The sequence below is a fragment of the Populus alba genome, chromosome 5, assembly GCF_005239225.2.
Source record: "Populus alba chromosome 5, ASM523922v2, whole genome shotgun sequence".
Lineage (NCBI taxonomy): Eukaryota > Viridiplantae > Streptophyta > Magnoliopsida > Malpighiales > Salicaceae > Populus > Populus alba.
The window spans coordinates 11,906,130-11,927,970 of NC_133288.1; the positions used below are offsets into that span (position 1 = coordinate 11,906,130).

Here is a 21,841-nt window from a genome sequence, read left to right on the forward strand (position 1 = left end):
TGGCTTGGTTGTAATTGAATGTTGAGCTACCTGAAATTATGTGTCTCACAACTTGCAAATTATCTTGGAGAGGACAAGTAATTATCAATGCAGGGATGAATACACACTCATATCCGTTAATGGTGAGCTAGTTGCTCGTCCTCCACCGTCTAACAGTGGCAGGCAAGTTGTTTACACGATTCTCAAAAAGATCCGAGTGGGGGTTGAAGGCTTAATGGCGAATGCCAGATTTTCATGCTAAGTCGGGAGCGGTGATTTGACATCATCTGAGAGAGTAAAACCCATGAGGTTGGCCCCATGACCATAGTCAGCTTGCACTCGTACGATAGCAATCACTCTCACCTGTCTCTCTTCCCCCCAGGGGTGCCCACAACTCAAATTATGCAACAGTGCAGAACCAGAAAATACCTAACTCAAAATTTTATCACTTTAGTAGTTAAACTTTAGTGGTTAGCATGGCTATTTGCACCAACTGCAGGCTATGTAGGCCACCTCCTGTTCCCCAGCTCTGCGCTTCAACGTCTATTCACCCTCTCCCTCGCTCTCTCAAACAAAGAAAAGGAAAACGAAAGTTTTGCCAAGTCGGGAAATCCCTCAGACCTCTCTCTCTGTTGCATCCATTTCCCATGAATACAAAACAAGGAAAGGTTAACTGATTGTCCTTTAATACATGGTCCAACCTTCACAGAAAACAAAAGAGGCATCGAGTTCGAATCCTATGTTACTCTATGGAAACACAGAATAATATATATAAACATCCTTGAGTCATAAACCAAGCAATATACATTTACCAAAATTTGCTAAATTACCATAATCAAATAAGGAAAAAAGTTTAATCAACTAAAAAAAAAAAAACTAGTTAAAAAATTAACAAGGGGGCAACATAAACTACTTGACTAGTAAGTAAAATACTAGTATTAAAAGTGATTAATCCACATATAACATACCTCCTTTTGGCCATGTTAGCAACCCATCGGATTACCACCGGTGGCTAAACTCCTTTCCCACTCATCTCCATCGGAATCCTCTGGGTCAGGCACCTTATTCAAGTCAACCGGCAGTGATTTTAACTCTCTACTATCAACGACCGTTTCATTATTATCATTGCTACTGGTACTATTACTACTATTTCTTTGACGGTCATCGTGATGGCGGTGGTGGTGGTGGTTTAACGCTGTCTCAAAAGCGTCGACACGAGCTCCAACCTCGGTTGCTCTTTTCCTTATAGAAGCAGCTGACATGTCCCCATATGATCCACCGCAGCTAAAATTCTCTCCAGCCAGAAATTCAGGAAAATTCAACCTCGCCGACGGTCCTCTCAAATAAAAAACGGCGGTGTCATAAGCGCGAGCCGCCGCTACAGGTGTTGAGTACGAACCCAGCCAAATCCTTGACCTTTTGTTAGGCTCTCTTATCTCAGCCACCCATTTTCCCCACTTCCTCATCCTTATTCCCTTGTATTGCCTCTCACTTCCAATCCCTCCTCTCTTTCTTGTCGCCATCTCCTTGTCTACCCCGCTTTCCATCGATCTCTCAACACACACACACAAAAACCCTTCACCCCAATACTTGTTTTAAAATATGTATTCCTTTTGTTCTTTCAAAAGGGTATTCAGGGTTCGGATTCTTGACAAGTTTTCATGGAAGAATTAAGAAAGCAAAGCAACTAGTTTTTAGGATTGGGAAGAGAGCAGAGAGGAGATGTTGTGATGAGTCTTGGAGAATGAGTCTTGGAGAATAAGGGGTGTCATTTGGGTGAGCTAACACGTCGATTATAATTCCTTATGGATGGAAAATTTTCTTTCTCCTTTATCTTTTTTTTTATATAGAGGGGTGATAGCTAGAAAGAAAATCCATTTTCACCGACACGATGTTTGTGAATATGTTTAAAAGAGAAGGGGTGGGAGCGGCTTTGCCGTAGATGTTGTGAAGTGGAGAAAATAAATAATTTATTAATTAAAGGAAAAGAAAAAACGTAATGGTAATTAGATGTGGATGCTTCTTCTTTCCATCCGAGGTTATGTTTTTGGGCTGTGCTTGCCACTTATTGCATTTGCCACTAGTATACAAAAACCTTAAAATAAAGGCCGGTAATATAAGTAAATAGACTTGGAACCGGAACGCAGTCTAGATAGTATTTTATAGAAATTTAAATTTTTTATAAAGTTAATTTTTATTTTTAAAAATTATTTTAATGTATTAATATCAAAAATATAATTTATAAAATAAAAAAAATTAATTCAATACATTTCTAAACAATAAATACTTTAAAAAATAACAATTATCATAATAACTAACCGCCAATATATTCTTCATCAAGATTAATTAATTAGTTCCATAATACTCCCTAAAATACCTCCTTTTTCTCATCAAAAGTTTCTACCTTTCTTGCTTCTCTTGTATTTATTATATTTTTTGAAAATATATTTTTATCTAAAAAAACAGGGAGAAAAATATTATGAAGGAATTAAATTATAAATGAACTTATGAACACAGAAATTAAATATATGGTTTCTAAAATTATAATGAATAATTAGTAAGTATTATTAACATGTAGATACAAAGTTATAATTATTATACTACCAGAACAATTAAGGTAAAATCTTAAATTATTTACTGTTTATAATGACAATGAAGAAGGAGTTGCTCTCAATTTTTTTTTTTAATTCTATCTTTTATTTTTTTGATTAATTTTTTTTTCAATTTCATCATTAATATTTTATTAATTTTGAATTGGTTATCATAATTCATTTTTTTTTTCTATGAGGTTATTATTATTTTAAGCAAACATTTCGATATTTGGTTGATGTTCAATTTTGTGAATATCTATTTTTGTTATTATATCATTAAGTAAAACATAGTTAAAAAAAAAATTGTTAAACCCAATAGAGTTCATGATTTGAATCGTGAGTTTTGCAGGTTATGCGGTAAAGCATAGGTCGATTCAATATGTCATCATCTTAATATTAAAAAAGATATTATCTTGAGTTTTTTTTAAAAGCTAAACCATGATTTTTAAAATTCATCTTGGTTGTTTTTGGACCCACCAAATCGACTGGGACATGTTGGGGTACCCTTATACAAGTTAATTTTAAATTTAAATTAGGTAAGGAGTTGAGTCGAGAGGTTTGAATGTTAACCTGCTAGGTTAGCCTATTTTTTCCCCTTTTTTAAAATTCCAACTTTTAATTTTTTTTCCTTTCGCTTAAATCCTTTTTTGTTATTTTTTTTTTTCTGACTTCACCCTTTAATATTTTATTGATTTTGAATTTTTCTTTATAATTTGTTTTGGTTTATTTTCTATATGAAGTTATTGTAGTCTTAAACAAATGTCCTCATATTTGATTGATACTCGATTTTACGAGTGTCTATTTTTTTTATCATATAATTAAGCAAAAAAATACTTATTTTTTTATGTTGTTCTAGAATTAAGACAGCCACAACACCTAGATTCAACTAGCCTTACATTCACACCTCAAGTACCAAACCATACTTGAATATCTTATTCCTTTACTAGTCCAAGTCAAAAGGTACAATTGCCACTTGATGAATCTACACCAAACTTTTTACACTACTTAAAGATGTTCCTTTTCAATATCAAGAGTTTTTCTCAAGCTCTAAAGGGTTTACAAATATGATTTTATTATCATGGAATTACTCTCTCAATAGAGTGGATTTTACAATTGAAAATCTAAATATCTCTATATCTCACTAGATAGCACTTTATGGATTGAAAAATGTTTAAGTGTTGTGAGAATGAGAATGTATACTCTTGTGTAAATATGAGTATGATTGAGGATTGATGATCCTGAAGTGTTTTATCTCTTAAAATATCTTGTATATGATATATGTTCGGATTCCCTTTTTAATTCTACAATTAGAAAAGTTATATATATGTTTCTAGCAAAAATTAGTAGCTTATAGTCGTTTATACCTATTAATGCTTCTCTGACAGCTAAAATGATCGACTGATTCAGATTGGTCTAGACAATCGATCAATTAGTTCCTATAGAATTTCCAGATGTTTATCATTGATGAATAAGTGATCGACAAGTTTATTTGGTATTACCAAACAATCAACTAGTTCATGCAGAATTCTAGTTTTGACAATTTTAATCCTGATGAATTATTAGAATCATTTTATTAATTCTTTTAAATGCATGTAAAACAAAGTGTGTGAATTCATTTTATTTTATGCTATCAAATAGAATATAAAAATTTAAATTGAGCACTAAAAATAAATACTTAAACTAATTCTTCATTTTGTTTTTTTCTTGGACTTCTATCATGCTTTGTTGACGTGTTCTTTACATAAAACCTGTTTAAAATTTATTCTCAACCAAGCATATTATTAGTCCAATTTTCATATTATTCTTTATCATCAAAATATATATAAAAACATAAATTTATGACCTAAAGGTCAACAATCCCTTTTTTTTTTTTTTTTTATAATTAATATGGAATTTAGATATGAAATACATGACCCCCTCTGTCTTTTGCAATGCAATATATAAGAAACATTTAAAAAGTCTATCACTATCTAAGTAAATGAGATAAAATTGTATTTTCAATAAATACTTATACATAAAGAAATTAAAATTTCTCCCCCTACATATATGCATATATTATTGAACTATAAATCGCCTTTTTTTTGCAATGATTCAATTCATATCCATTTTCCCCCTTTTGACATCAACAAAAACATAATATGGAGAGATAAAAATATACACAAAAATATAATGGAATCTATAAAAGGGAATAAACTATACATTATATAGTCTCAAAAAATAATCCAAGATTCATTATAAAATAAAGGAATAAAAACATAAAAACATCGAAACATGCATATGTTCATGGTACAACATCTAGGATGGTAGATAACGAGAGAGAGAATTGGTCATCATCGTCTTGATATCTTGTAAGTCACTGACCATATTCTTTTAATTAGCTACAATATGCACTTAAGTATCTCTAAGATGACACACATCTATCTCAATGTGTGTTAGTCAGTTTTCCATCCTAAATTGCCAAGGACTCGATGCATCTTCAAGCAAGGAAGCAAGTTGTAGTGTTTCAAACATAGCATCAAATTCATCATCATTACCATTGTGTTGATGTTCTTCCTCATCATGCTATTCCTTAGCATGAACCTCCATCTAGTCTCTAGAAACCCATGCACCATCCTCATTTAACACATATTTTATTTTGTTTAGTGTTTTATTTTTTATCTTTATTAATTTTGAATACGATGTCTTATTTGTACCCATCAATAAAATTTTAAAATGCTCAACTATGGTAGTTAGACATTGACCATAATGAATATATTTTTGTTTTTGATCATGTGTCATGATTAAATTCCTTATTATAATATACGATAGGTTAATTGATCGACCTCTAATCATACAATCAATGAATCCATGAAAGTCACCTCATCATAATGCCCTTTTTTAGGCAATATGTTGGGTGTTATAATCCTATAGATAATTCTAGGTCGTAAAAGCAAATCTTGGTTCTTGATTTTTTCTCATTTAGTAAAATTGTATCTACCCATATGTAGTACCACATCTTTATCATATACAAATCCCTCTATGGTGGGTATTACTTTACCTCAAATACTCTAGGACTTTAATTACTTATTCCTAAAATATCACCTAGAATGTCACAATAAAAAACAATTAATTTATCTTGCAAACTACTAAAGACGTAAGGTTCTATATTGATCCTTATATTTGCAAAGAACATCCTTATTAATTTTAGGTAAGTTGGTTTCTTAATATAAAATAAAGTGCTCCAACTCATAGATTCAAATATCTCATTTAGACTAAAAGCACATAAATCATCTTATAAACCTTTTTCTATAGCAATTGACCTATTTGCAAAAGAGTTTAAGAATTATTTGATATTATCACCTTGGTATGAAGTTGGATCATTTGCCTTTTTGTTATGTAATTCAACTTTTTTTTGGCGTTTTCTTGGAGCCATTTGACTTTAATCTTCAAGAAACAACTTAAAAGGTTTTCGATTTGATGAAAATTTAAAAGTATAATAGGTTCGAGTTTTTGCTGGAAAATGACAGGTGTGTGTGTGTGTGTGTATACTGTTAAGCAACCGGTCGATTGGTTGCTTTGAGTTAAGTTAAACCAGTTGACCGATTAAAACCCAAAACAACAATTCATAAAATTCTCTTATGATCTATTCTTGGCACTTAAAATGGAACATTTCCATGTAAAAATTATATAAAAAAAAACAAAGGAATTGAGAGTTGAAAATTTCAAATTTTTTATAGTATCAATATTATCAATGCTCTAACTTAATCGATCAGTCGGTTGATTCAATTATATGAATTGATTGATTGGTTTACACAAGGTTCATATTTTTATGAATTTTCTCTTTTACATATGTTTTATGAGTCAAAATATACATTTTTTTTTTGTCTAACTTATAGGCTAAAAAAACTAAACCCAACTCAAAACTCAAAATCTCATAAATTTATCAGTACCCATCTTTTGTTTTTCTTGCTCAACAAGTCAGCCGATGGAACTAGCTATAATGAATTGGTTGACTAGTTCATCTCAATCCTATATAGTTAGTGAATTTTACAGTGGAGCATATATTTCATGCTAAGAGGATATACATTTTACCACTTTAACATATCTAACTTATTTCTAATAATGTATACACGTATAAATAATACCTCAAATATATTTAGCATGAATAAAGCCTAAATTTCTCCTCATTTCACAAAAACGATCTATACTTAAAGGTTTTATGAATATTACTGTTAATTAGTATTTTATGCCCACAAACTCAAGTACAATAATTCATTTAGTCATGTGATCTCTTAGGAAGTGATGTCTCACTTCTACAGTTCTACGTGTTTGTATGTGAGTGTTGTATAGGATTCTTAGATAGACTTATTGCACCAGTATTATCATACTTAATGATTACATGATTAAATACAAGTCCAAAGTCTTTTAAGATTTGTTTCATCCATGAGATTAGAGCACAATAACTACCTGTCGCTATATATTCTATTTTAATTGGTGATATGGCTATTGAGTTATGTTTCTTACTAATCCAATATACTAGTGATGATCTTAGAAAATGATAAGTTTCATTAGTACTTTTCTATCAACTTTACACCCAATAAAATTAACATCCAAATTGCTAATTAAACTCAGCTCGTTTTATTTTAGATACCAAAACCCTAAATCAATTGTACCATGCAAGTAATGAAAAATGCATTTGATAGCAGTTACATGAGATTTTTTAGGACATGTTTGAAAACATGCATATAGATAAACACAAAACATAATATTATTCAACAAGTCTAAATCCACACCTCTAGTAGCAAACCATACTTGAGTATTTTATTTCTTCACTAGTCCAAGTTAAAGGGTACAATTGACACTTGATGAATTCACACCAAGCTTTTTACACCATTTAAAGATGTTCCCTCTTCAAGATTTTCTTTAGGTGGCAATACCTCACCAATACCAATAATTTTTTTCAAACTCTCAAGGGTTTATAGATGTGATTTTGTTATCACAAAATTACTCTCTCAATAGAATGGATTTTACAATTGAGAATTTAAGTATCTCTATATCTCACTAGATAGCACATAATGAATTGGATAGTGTTTAAGTGTTGTGAAAATAAAAATGTATACTCTTGTGCAAGATTATGATGGTTTTAATGCACAAATATAAGCATGATTAAAGATTAATGATCTTGAAGTGTTTTGCTCTTAAAGCAGCTTGTTAATGATATATGTTCAGATTCCCTTCTTAATTCTGCAATTAGACAACATATATATATATATATAAATATATATATATATTAAAATGATCGACCGGTTCATGCAGAATTCTAATTTTAGTAGTTTAAATTATGGTGAATTCTTAAAACCGCTTTATAAATCATTTTAAATGCATAAAAAGTGAAGTGTGAGCATTCATTTTAATTTGTGCTATCATGTATAATATAAATTGAGCACTGAAAATGAATATTTAAACTAGGTTTTTATTTTTCTTCCTTTTTGGACTTCCGTCATACTTGTTAATGTGTTCTTCGTATAAAACCTATTTAAAGCTCGTTTTAAATCAAACATATTATCAATCCAAATATTATATTATAGTTATCATCAATATATATATATAAATATATAAATGTATGATCTAAAGGTCAATGGTTAAATATAACAGAGTTCATGATTCAATCATAAATTTGATGAGTTAAACCATAAAGACTGAGTCCTTTCAATATACAATTGAACCGCCAATACAAAACATTATTTAGAGTCATTTATTGTTTTATACTATAAGAAAACTATATACTTTAGAAGAAAAGAAAAGAAAAAAGTGTAGTGATGGGAGGTGTCGTTTTGTGGGCAAGTGAGGTGGAATTCAATGGCTGTGAAAAAAAGAAGTATCATTGTGTCATGGTGGCCAGGAGAAGATCGATAGGTACAGTGACATTTGTATTATTAATTACTTTTGGGATTTTATTTTGTCTTTGTTGTTTTTAGGAGTAATAATAATTTTCTAAGGAAAGAAAAGGGTAGGTCGGAGGTCGGCGGTCGGTGGATAGATACCGTTAGGAATTGACTTTCCTCCACGCAATAACGATATGAATGGATGGGCTTTTTTGTCCTTGTAAGGCATTGTTCTTATCTGTCAAATTAAATTTTAAATTTCTCATGGTCCCCTCCGCTTTGGGGTAGTTAATTATTTATTGGATATGCATAAAATAATAACGTATAATTGTTTTTGTTTTTGTTTTTATTAAATAAAATGGGTATTTCCAAAATTGAATGCAAGTATACCACTCCTACCATATTTTCTTAATTTAAAACTTGAAGATAATTTTTTTTTTTTTTACTATGTAAACCAATCCAACCCATGGTCAGTCACGTACAATAATATTAAAAGATTAGATACTTTATTTTTTAAATCCTAAGTAATATATGATTTAATATCGAGTCAAATATCAAATTTTTTTAAGAATTACTTGTTAGTTGTTGCATCTATTTTAAGCAATCTAATAAACCATGCTTTACAGGGTACATAAATCAGTTCTCTTAATTGTATTATGCAATATTTCTTTCTCATCCATTTTAAATTATATTTTATATTTTTACTTTCTTTTGTATTATATATGTATATTATCATCTTTTTAATCGTGTATATATGCATGTGACTTTTCTCAAGATTTGTATTGTACAAAGTATAGTTATTAAATTCGACTTGAAATTAATTCAACTAAGAAGTTAGGTTATAAGAATTAACTCAGGTTAACAAAAAAATATATATATATATATATATATATATATATGTTTAAGGTTTTAATAACTCACATGTAATTTTTTTGAAACAATAAATGTGAATGTAAGGTATATATAAAAAATATAAAATGTAGTATAGTATAGCTATTACACATTGAAAAGTTAAAAAAATAACTAATGTGGATGTATACAAGTTTTAAATTTTTAGTGTGTAATAGGCTATAAAATTATCCCACATCAAGAAATTAAAAAACAACTCATGTGAACGTAGGCTATAAAAAAAGATATGTGAAGCTAAGTATTTATAAATTAAGTTTTAAATTTTTAGATTTATTTAAAAAAAAAACAAAAAGAAAAATATCGGATCACTCAAGTTTCAGTTTGATCCAATGGATCGCTTGGGTTTGATCGAGCCAATTACAAGCCCAGATTTTTGTGATTTAAAACCCTACCAAGACTTCAAGTCACTCGAATCTCAGATTAATCTATTGAACCAAACGAGTCTCATAATTATGCTATAAAATAGGGATATAATCTGTTTAAAAAACAACATCATTATAAAGTTTTCAAAATATAAAAATATTGCAACAAAAAATTTGAAATGAATAAGAAAACTCTACTCTTCTCTCTCTCTCTCTTTAACAATTTTTTTTTTAAGAAGTACATGTTTTTAGATTGTTGTCCATGAAAATTACTTTCTTTCTCTCCTTTTATTTATTTATACTAGATCTGGTTATTAAATCTATACTTTTAACAATTCAAATAATTTCATGTGTTCTTGTTAGGTTTGTTTCACTCAATCTTCAAGAATTTTTCTTGTTATTTATTTGTATCATTTGCAAGTTTATTCAAGGATACATATTGATGAATCAAAGAATGAATTTATAATTAGAGTGACCTTGATATTTGATTCCAATCTCAATTATTTTGTCAATGGAATATGATAGTACAGCCTCTTCACACATTGATTACCAAGAGATTCCTCGAATTGAAACACAGAAAAAAAAATAATTTAATTACAGACAATCTAAAAGGAAGAAGTTTAGAATCAAACTCCTTGGAAAGTTACTAAATTAGAGAGGATGAAAAGCTACTCAAAATTTCCATAGTTTTTTCCTTTTCTTTTCTTAAAGTACATTAATTAAAACAGGTTAATGTTAAGAAAAAAGAAGTCAACTTCTTCCCTCTTATGATTGCTCAGAAATACGTACCTACCTGTAAGAATTTCATTCAAAATACTAGGAATATTATTCATATGTATAATCGTGTTAGCTTTTGTCTCGGGCTATGCTTCCATGGTGACATTTAGCTGGCAGGAACATATGGTGCCAAATTATAATTCAGCCGTATATTATTAAAAAGGGACCACTCCTCCATAGCCAAGCATGATAAGGGCATGCACGGTGTGTTGTGAAATAATATTTTTATTTTATTTTTTAATGGGGTTGCGAGGATAATTTAATTGGAAGCAATCTTTAGGAGATCCACAAATGATCTATCTAGCCATTGTTCTAATGTTGTATGATTTGAGATAGCTTCTTCTTTGTTGATATACATAAGCATGCAAGCCCTGACGAGATCAGGAGCTCGGGGAAAACAATAAACAAACGAAAAGCTAGAAAAAGAAGAAAAAAGATTAACCGCATTATTGATATAAAGTAAGCTTTAATAATATCTGTAGGCTCATATATAGAGTTATTGCCCCTCTAGCCCTAGAAAGTGGGAACCCATATCATATGTCCAAAGCCAGAAAAGCTAAACAACGCATGGCCAGTTTAGTGGGCAATCGACTATTTTCTATAAACAATTCATGTTGTTGATAGTTGGTATAAAGCAAGGTGGTTTCTATTATTTTAGCCACTGCATATTCATGTGCAAAACAAGAGCACTTTTTTGTGTCATGTGTAAATGTGACTCTCGTACATGAACACTGAAATTATATAACAATAGTTATCAACTTATCTCATGGAAAGTAATGATAGAGAATAATTACTTTTTTCATTTTATTTTATAGAAAGTTAACTTGTTGGCTAATGTGCATTTGATGGAAATGTTATGCTCATGTTTATTTGTGATGTCTCAGTATCTTAATGATAGAGAGGCTGATGCTTGGAAGGTATTTTTTAGGGTGACGTGCAAGAATAAAATACCAATTGGCTAGGAAATGTGGTTATCGTACTAACAATTTATGTATAATTCCAGAGAGCATTGCAATGTCATATTGACTTTCTTAGAACTTGTTACTTTGCATTGTGGTGTGTGATGATAGCTAGACTTTAATAAGTACAATCCATTTAGACTGGTGCAATTAGTTGATTAGTATTTAAAAGTGTATTTTTATTAAGGTTTTATATCATTATTTTGCACTTGAAGTATCAATAACTCCTTAATGAAAGCAAGTTTTATAATAACAAGTCTGATACTATAATATACCTTTAATTTATGGTAAATGTTCATCTTAAATGCAGGTCTATCACATAAATCAAAAGATTGATTGATGAGTTTAACTACTGAAATTTAAAAAACAAAGACAGGGCCAAACTTAGAAAAGAGATGCTGGTTCGGTCCAAACTGGAACACTTTTCGGTCATTGGATCATATCTGGAGTTGTAGATCTTGGATTTAAGTCTGCTATATATGGATGGAAAGCTAAGACATAGGCTTAAAAATTTCACGGGAGTCCAAGATTTAAAAAGGTCATTTTCAAGTCCAAATTGTAGCAACAACGGAGAAGTCCAAATCTGTCCTGCAGTCAAACACTTTCAATGTTCAACCCATATCTCAAATTCTAGAAGTCCAAATGACCTCAATTTGTTTTGGTGGAAAGTAGAGACAATTTTCTAGAACTTTCATGAATTAAGTCTGTTTAAATTATGACGCTATCAATGACGTTTTGTTCAGATAAGAAGATAATGATTGTCACCACATCAAGATATGACTACCTATTCAACAATTAGTCATCAAATCAATAATTCCAAATTCTGACCTATAAAAGGAGGCATTTGACATGCATTTAGGCATCTTGGTTTTTTAGATCAAGATCATGCTCTTTATTTCTTTCTTTATATTTTTGTAATGTTTAAGTTTTATTTCATGTTATATTTTTCTTAATCTCGTGTTTATGCTTTTCATTTCCTTTACTATACTTATATTCTTAGGTTGTTTATTTATGTTTATTTTCTTTATTATGTTTAGCTAAGTTTATTATGTTAAGGTGAAAATGTTTCCTTAATGGTGTTAGAATAGATATAATATAAACTCAACATGAACTTTAATGTTTATATCCAAGAAAGTTTGTTATTAACATGTCTTATCTTTTTATCTTACTAATTCTTAATACCTTGTTTGTTAAATGGTTAATTTATATTCGTGTTGTATAACACTTGGTACAACAAATGCTTGTCACTTTCATAGCCAACCGGATGGTATAACCTACACATGTGCTATGAAAGGAACTTGATTTGTTGTTAACATAAGTTAGCATCATGAATTCATAACAATATTTAAAAGTATGGTGTTACTTAAATAAGATAATTAATATGATCATGTTAAAAATTTATAATGAACTATTAAGGATAAATCATCCGATTGGAACCTCCTTTGTATGTGGTTTCTAATTGATTAATAAAAAGAGTTTATACTATACTTATTTCCAATACTATTAGTGGATCCTCTAACCTTGACAATTGTTTTATTATTGTTTAATCCTTACATCAATATCCTATAAAATTCTCATAAACTCTTTGTTTTATTAAATATATATATTATTTGTAATTTATATAGTTCATCTCCCTGTGGTTTGACCCCGGTCTTGCCGGGTTATTTATTTCTTCGACACTCCTACGCTTGGGATAAGATATCAATCTTTTGGTCGTGTCACTACTACAAGACTAAATTTAGACTGAAATGAAGAGAAAAAGAAAAATCAGCTAACTCGTGTAACATGCACTTGAAAATTAGTTATGCCTCGTTTTTTTTAAGCGGTGTTTATGGCTCTCTCAAAACTTTGATAGTGGCTTTTTTTAATGTTGTTAGATTTGTCTCATCAAAATCTTTTTAATGAAGTTGCATATATGTTGTTCAAAGCTCTAATGTCTTTAACATCCCATTCTTTATTTCTTCATTTTCTTTTTTGCTTTTGTTTTCTCTTTTATCTTAAAAAGCATACTGTTTTTAATAGCTTCACCTATTTTATTGGTCATTTTTTAGTAGGCCATTTTTTTTTTACCATTTCTCTTTTTGTTGCTTAGTTGGTTTAGGTTTCAACTTAAACAGATTGGTCTATTGTTTGTTAGTCTATTTAAACTAGCTCAATTGATTGATCACCTATAAAGGCACATTTGAGCTGATTTAAACCTTTTTTATATATATACCATCACTTCTCCTCCTCTTATAAGTTTTTTAAACATAATTTTTGAAAGATTTAAGTAATAGAAGTTGGAGGAAAACAAATATTTTCATATTACCATCTTATGGCTTTTATTAACATGCCATGATGAATGTTTTGAGAACTCAATATTTGAAGATATAGAGTATGTTTCAGTTCTCTCATCTTCTCGTTATGTGATGGAAAAAAGTCCAGTTGTACTTTTATTAGTTGTATGCTTATACTGAAGTATGAGATGAGTTTGGCACTAAGTTAGTAAAAGTAAAAAATGGAGCAAAACTCAAGGTTATGATATCACACCTAAGTATATTCATGTAATGTTGTCATAAGAATTATATACATAACATCGATGTCTTGGTTTACAAGCTTTAGGATGCTTCACACGTTTTGCATATGCTTTCTTAGTTTTATATCGCCATTACAATTGTTTAAGTTGGTCTTCATAAAGTCACAATCTATGGAGAGATAAATATGTAGCATTCAGTGACAAAGTAGAGAATTTTTCACTTAGTGTATGAGATAAATATGTCAAGGTTTTTTTCAATAAAGAGTATGAGAGTGAGACTTAAAAAGAGATCGATGATGGCAGTCACTCCTAGAGCATCCAGTATGGGAACACTCTTTATACGGAGGCATTTCCTTTGGAGATTTGGAGTATGAGTGTGTCTTGTATATAATTGCATACACGTCATTATATCATATTCCTTAAGAAAATTAGAGTTATTTTTGTGCATTTAGTGGTGCAAGCAATGAAGGTAGGTGTTATGTTTCTTATTAAGAGAGTGAAAGAGTGTGAAGTTATTGTTTTATAACTAGAACAACATCATTAATCACCTTCACTTAACAAGAGAGTTAGTAGAGATCTAGAGGAACTGAAGTGCCTATGATGGGGAGGTCAATTACTCTTTCATGTCTTGGAGTTCTTAAGTTGTCAGTCATGGAAATAAATTTTTAGGTGAGGTATAAGATATCTAGCCTAAATGGACTAAGTAACAAGAAAAAAATGGAAAAAAATGGCATGTCCCAAAAATAACAAAAAAAAGCAGGAGAAACTAGCAAAAGCAAGGTGTTTTTAAAGATATGAGAGAGACAAAGAGAAGAGAAAGGATGAAAAAAGAATGGTATGTTGAAGATTTATTGGAGCTTTGATAAACACACATATAAAATCATCAAAAAGATCTTGATTATATAAATCTAATGACATCAAGAAATGCCATCATCAGAGCTATTCGTAAGTTATAAGGGTCGCTTAAAAGCAATATGCCTAGGCCAACTAGTTTTTCTCCCTCTATTTACTTTAATTCCTCAATTTCAATCCAAACTCAGCCTTCCACCAGTTATACTATCCCAAATGGACTGGTATTTACTAGTTTGTGGGTTGTCAAAAATGGATTGACCCAGTTGTTTGGGCCAAGCCTAACCAAACTTTCCATTGGATAGCGACCCCATCCACAACACCTTAGTCCTTCCAATAGCCATTTTTAGGCTCAACCAACGAGAATTCTAGCTACTAGTACACACTGTAATGCAAGATGACAAGTTCTAAAAAAATCAATACAACATCGCACTCTCCTCAGATTATACACAAGTTTTTAGTATAAGACCCATCTTCTTTAGCCAATGGCTATTTCATGCTGCATGCTATCTTAAATGGTACTTACTAAGTACCAACCTTTCTACTAATAGCATAATAAGACACCACAACAAATGACTTAGCTTTTCATGTTACATGCAAAGGAAAACAACTATTCTTCATTATTACTCTCCTCAAGGTAAGTTGACATAATCGAAGTCTATAAATATCTTGGTTCACTAAATAAAAATGAATTTAAAGCATTTGAGAAATCCCATAAGTTCATTCAATATTACAAAACTTTATTCAGGGAAACATAACAGATCACACAACACCACTAAGCCACATTGCTCTTCCTTTTATCCTGCTCCCCTCATCGCACATTTTTCTTCTACTCAACATACTCTTATTCTCCAACATTTACTAACTTAAATATCAGAGGATCATTTATCTTGATAAATGACTTGTTTTTGCAAGTGAGAGTGAAAGTCATCTTGTCAATTCACCAACCAATGATCAAGCTCAATCATTTTTTTAGTACACAGTTATGAAAAACCGAATCCAATCTAAAGTTTTCATGATTTCATCACTTGTTCTTAATTTTATTAATTTTAGTTAGAAACAATAAGAGAGTTAAGACTCGAACTTATAATTATTTGATTATTAAAGTTATGATATTATATTAAAGAATTGTTTCAATTTATAAGCTTAAATTATTATATGTAACTTTATATTGATTTTATATTACTTTTAAGACGCCACAACTACAACAGCTTCTTCATTACCATCATTATCCCATTATCAATATAATCAATAATTCCATTACTAATATATATTTTTAACATCAATGTTTAATATCCTAAAAGTTTTGTATAGCATATAAAACATTTTTATATGGAATAAATTTATTAAAAAAAAAAAAACGTCCGAGATAATCAAAGAAATTGTCCGGCAAACAAAACTTTGGGGGAGCCATTTCCAATAATTCTCGTGGCATGCAATGGCGTGTGGAAAAACGTATGGGTGACTGAATTGATGTTTTCAAGAGTCATAGCTTTGGCTTTCCAGGAAATCACTAGTTACGTGTAAGGTATTTATTTGCTGTAGTAGTCAAAAAATCATTCATCAGCAATGCACCTGATGATGAGAGCGCATGGAAAAATTTACTTTCTTGGTACCAATATGAGGTCGTCTGCCTGCCTGCCTGTTTCTGACTCGAAGAAGTCAACATATCAGTTAGCTGAAAAATCTTGGTATCAACGCCACCAAGAAAGAACATGTCCCTGTTTTTGGACTGTGATGTAAACGTTGCAGCCGGCTCATTTATTGGGCTCTAAAAAAGTCAAAATTTCGGTGGTGATTGCCATGACAATTCAATGCTGTTCAACTCAACGCCCTTTCCTGGTGGTGATAGCAGGGTGCATGCATCCGTTGTATACTTGGGTTTTTGCGCAAATCCCCACCCCCCACATAAAAAATAAAAATTAAATTAAAAAGAGATTATGATTCAATGGTGATGCTCCATATTTCATGTTGTCAGGTTATAAAGAATTTGAATAAGATACGAGAAATATAGTAGAACTTTCAACTTTACTGCAGACGACTTGGTTAATAATTGGTTTCTATAGTTTACTTTACTTTCAAGAAAATAAAATTTATATACCCGAGACAAAATAAAAACAGTATATTGATATTCCCAACAAATTTAAGCTTCCGCGGGACAAATTGTGAAATCAAGTTCAGAAGTAAAGCAAACTAAAGATACTGCTTGTTCAAATGCCAAGGAGGAAGCAAACAATCCAAAACCTAAGCAAGATAGAGCAAGATTTCATTACGAGAAGCATGAATAACGAGACTATTCGTTCGTTACCTTGAAGCCAAACCTGTATGGATAGTTACAAGTTACAGGAAAATTCATTCAAATTATTCCACTTTCCTTTTTCAAAAGAAGGCCTTTTCTGTGGTTACTCGATGACATTCTTACAAGTATTATTGCTCTTCAAGTGTATCTTAACTGGTTAAATTTTAAGTTTGTTTTCTAAATATTATTAATTCAAGTACCATAAACTTCAAGATAACTAAAGGTTTAAATGATCGTTAATTTCAGGGACTCGGAGAATTAATCGAGATGCACGTAATATAATCCAGACATTCATTGTTACCAAAATAATAATAATAATAATATTGCCCTTCAAGTTACTAATCATCATGTATTTTTAGTTGATTCTTTTTTTTAGAAAAAGAATCAGCAGAATATCACACCTGGAATGAGTAATGCTTCCTTGCCTTGAGAATACTTGAATCAGCTCTTGCTCTGTACAATTTTGCCCAGATTAGCCACAAAGAGTGTTGGACATGGGGGTGCTGAAGAAATATTCTGTCAATGTAGGAAACATTAGTTTATCATCATCAGAGACTAAATGCTTTTGTACAGATCACATCCTGTTATTTTGATTAGAAAACAATCCAGCAATAAATGGGCTCATAATAACATAAAGGATGTGCAAGAACTCTTACAGGAGTACAATCTACTGTAAGTACATTTGCATGTCATGTTTCTCTATGGTAAATACTCCAGCATTCTACGACTACATACAAGTACAACTTATCCTATGAACTAAACTGAACAATTTTAGTTCCACAAGAGAATTACAAAAAATCCAGATCTAGAAAAGAACAATTTCTCAAACAATAAGAACATGATAGCAGTTCTATTTCGAGGAGATAAAACTTGGGATAGAAAAGAAAGATGCAGAACTCATGGGAGTACTGATATTTGCATAAAAACAAAAGCAGTGAGGTAATCCAACCAGTTTTCCAGCTTTTGACTCATTTCTAGCTCTATAATAAAGATGTGCTCAAGAAGTGCAAATGACCTTTGTGCAGATGGGAATACCAATCGTGTTGAAAGCAGAAATAGTCATTCCAGGCAAGTGAACGCTGCCAAAACCTGCAATGTGAGCTTTTAGAAGAATATGCCCTCCATGTGATTGATCTGTATTCCAAGGAAACCACAAAGAAAATAACCGTGAGTGCTCAGTCCAAAACATAAACACAGAAAAAAGTGTTGTAGCTGACATTAGCAATTTTAGACAGTGGTCTTACCTGAATCAGGAGAGCCATCAAGAATCCAGAGGACCCTCCAGCCTTCTTATCCAAACCAGACCATTCATCGCTGATCCTCAAAATAAAGTAATATACATATAAGATTTCGAGTGTTGAAATAAGAAGAAAAGTCACGTTACATGGAAATTTAATGCATGATAATAAGCAGGCATCAGATACAGACTTGTCCTTGAGTGCTTAGATCTGGCATTACATTTTGCAAGATCAATATATAGGGTTGATCCCTTTTCAAGATCGAAAACCATCCCCTGCAACAAAGGTTCAGAGCCAAGAGTTTTCAGTTATTGGTGGCATGTCTAACACACACAGCATTGCAATTAATCTAAATATGACCCTGATGCATAAAAACAACCCAGTAACTGGATACCAGCCACTGCAGCATGGGAATTTTTCTCAGACTTCAATTTGAAAAATGAAATTGACATCGCCTCAAACCACAGCAGCAATATATAATGTTAGCCGGGACAGAGCTTAAGTTTCATGTAAAACAAACACTACAGCAATGCAGGGCATTTTACAGGAGCAGGGCAAGATGTTCTTGCATTCAGTGCATGCATGGCTGGAACGGCGGCCGGCTGGTCTGCAAACGAAGCAAAAGCGAATGGCTGCAACAATCACAGTACATCTGAATAAATCAACTCAACAGAAAAACATATTTATTTATCATGCAAGGAATGAATAAGATACGCGCTGTCATGATTCTAAGATTTTAAACGCACCGCATGTTCACCCCATAACCGGCATTCTCATCTCTTCTCTCACTGTTTCTCTTTTCTCTTTTCTCTATCTTTCATGGAAAACATTCTTTTTTTTTATTTAACCTAATTTTACTTACAACCTCGTAAACACATGTAAGAAAAAACTCCCAATAATTCACCACCAAGACTCTGGCTTCACTGATTAAAAACAAGCACAAAATATTTAATGTTCCAATCTTATTTAGAGCATCAATTGAATTTTTTTAAAAAAGAAAGAAAGAAAGAAAGATAGGAAAGGAAAGGAAAGAAAGGAACCTGTGAATTTTGGGAGGGGCTACGGAGATGAGAAGATTCGTAGCCAGGGAACTCGCGGAATAAAGAGTAGATTTCGCGGGGCTTGATGTCATCAGGAAGGCCTGCAACATAGAGTATACGGACCTGATCATATGAGGCACAAGTAGGAACGGTTGCGTAGGATGTTGTTGGCATGATTAAAAGTGTGTTCGTTTTTTTAAAATATTATTTATTTATTTTTTATATTAATATATTAAAATAATATAAAATTTTAAAAATTAATTTTAAATAAAAAAAATTAAAACTTTAACCGTGTTTTTAAACACCTACAAGAGATGCTAGTAACTTTATTAGTGAGTTATGTAAGGGAAATAATGAAGAGGTGGAGATACAATAAGTGACACCGTTGGTGTTGGAATAGGTATTACCATTTGTAGTGATTCAACTGTGGTAAGTAGGCTGCTTTTGTTTTTCATTAGTTTTTTCTGTTTGCACTGAACAGATATAGTAAGGTGTTGGTAACACATTAAACTATATTTTATATTACAGGATTCACTAAAAAATTAAGTTTAAAAGACAGTTTTTATGAAGCAATTTTTATATATTTTTTTAACTGAGTTTTGTAACATTTTATACATGTTTTTTGCTACACATAAACTTCAACCATAATTTTTATCAAACAAGTATATAAATCCAACTAACTATATTTTTTTAAAACTTATTTTTTTTTCAAATCATAACCACAAAAATTACTTTAAAAACAAACACACTCGTAATATCTGGCCATTTTATTGTCCATTGAGTGGTAAAAGACGGTGATTAAGCCCTTTGATTTTTTTTTTAAAAAAAAACATTTAAGTGTTGTGTGTTTGATATTATCGCAAACACATTATTTTTTAAAATATATATTTTATTTAATCTTTAATTTATTTATTTTTAATTAGAGCCCTAATATAATATAATTTTCTAATCAGATCCTTCTTTCGCTTAAGTAATTACTTAAAACTCATATAATTTTTCTCTTTTCATGAACAACAAGTGAATTTTCTAAGATTTTCGCTTTGAATCACATGAAACTCACGTGATAGACCAAACTTTATGAAGAAATATAAAGCTCTTTCATTTATTTAAACAATATATTTTATTATGTAATGTGGAATTTTTTAGTTTTTTTTAGAAAATTAATGGGTTTTAATATAATAAAGAGAAATTACATGATTTTTTCATGACTACCTAACCATTACATTAACCTAAACTAACAAAAAGATTTGACTAAGAATCTATTGATACATTGTGGACTTAATTGATATGAAAAATATGTTGATGACCTAATTGGGTTACCCCTATAAGTTAGGGGCATTTTGAGGTTTGTTTAAAATTTTAAATTAAATTCAATATTTACTTTGTGAAAAAGATTCAATAATATATATATATATATTATAATATTTAATATTATATGGATATCTTATATCTGAACATTTCGATTTTGATAAAGAAAAAAAAAAGAATTTGATTATAATTGGCGGTTAAGTATCGTATGAGGAAGTGAAAATCAACTTTAAAAGGATGCTTAAGCAATTGACGTTGGCATGTGTCGCGGGGCACAGGCGACGCGATGTTATCTGGCGACGGCAAAGGTTCTTTGTCGTGCCTCTAATGTGAGGTGTTGTGTTTGGAAAGGGTTTTAATCATAAAATTATGATTAAGGTTCAGGAGTCGCCACCTAGTATTATGGTCACTAGGAACCTATGGTCTGCGAGAGACTAAGTAAGAGATTGGTTGTGTAAGGGGAAGACGCATCATCCCTAGTGCACCCTACCTAAGGTAAGTTGCATTGTTGTTTGATTGTTTTTTCTGAGTCGGGTTTCTGTTAGTCTTTTCTAAGGCTCAAGGCAAATCTCTCTTCATGAGAAAGTTTCTACCTTATTGGGTTAAATCCTAACTATTCTAAAATCTGAATTTTAGCATCGCATTTCTTCACCTTGTATCTTTAATAGCTAAGGGTGTACTTTATCATATAATTTTACAACTCATAAATATTAAAGTCTACATCTGGATCCTACAACAAAAATTGAAAAAAGATTTTTGACATGTTGGCCAAATCCTAATAGATAATCACAAACTGGTTACGATATTCTTTTTTTTCTTTTTTTTTTTTTAAATATGACAATAATGCAATTTTTGTTTTTTTTTTATGAAAAAAATATGTTTGGAAAAATTTTAGGATTTGACCATATGCAACAATTTTTTTTTTGTTTTTTTTAAAATGTTTTGAAATTGTTTTATAATTTTTTGAGAAATATTTTGGAGAAAACCAATATTTTAATACTGGATTTGTATTTTACAGTGTAAATATACAACCTGATATTATGCAAAATTTGTAGAAAAATATGCGAGAATATCACTTTTTTTTTTTTAAAAATGATTTTGGAAATTTTTTATTTTTTTTAAAAAATATTATAATACACACACACACACAC

At 30.7% G+C, this 21,841-nt stretch overlaps 1 protein-coding gene and 1 long non-coding RNA gene across 3 annotated transcripts; both read right to left on the minus strand.

The window, feature by feature from the left end:
* Positions 1–705: 705 nt before the first annotated feature.
* LOC118045833 (ethylene-responsive transcription factor ERF011) lies at positions 706–1,952 on the minus strand. The gene has a single exon (XM_035054558.2). It carries the CDS (start codon positions 1,524–1,526, stop codon positions 963–965), a length of 564 nt encoding a protein of 187 aa, XP_034910449.1. The 5' UTR covers positions 1,527–1,952; the 3' UTR covers positions 706–962.
* A 14,299-nt stretch (positions 1,953–16,251) lies between these two features.
* LOC118045811 (uncharacterized) lies at positions 16,252–19,502 on the minus strand. 2 transcript variants are annotated; one of them, XR_004687047.2, is made up of 5 exons: positions 19,383–19,502; positions 18,533–18,974; positions 18,349–18,418; positions 18,120–18,238; positions 16,252–17,620 (listed from the first exon to the last, which is right to left on the minus strand). It is a non-coding gene; the product is annotated as an uncharacterized lncRNA (long non-coding RNA). The 2 variants fall into 2 exon arrangements; XR_012169796.1 differs by having other exon boundaries at positions 18,349–18,974.
* Between the last annotated feature and the right edge of the window lie 2,339 nt (positions 19,503–21,841).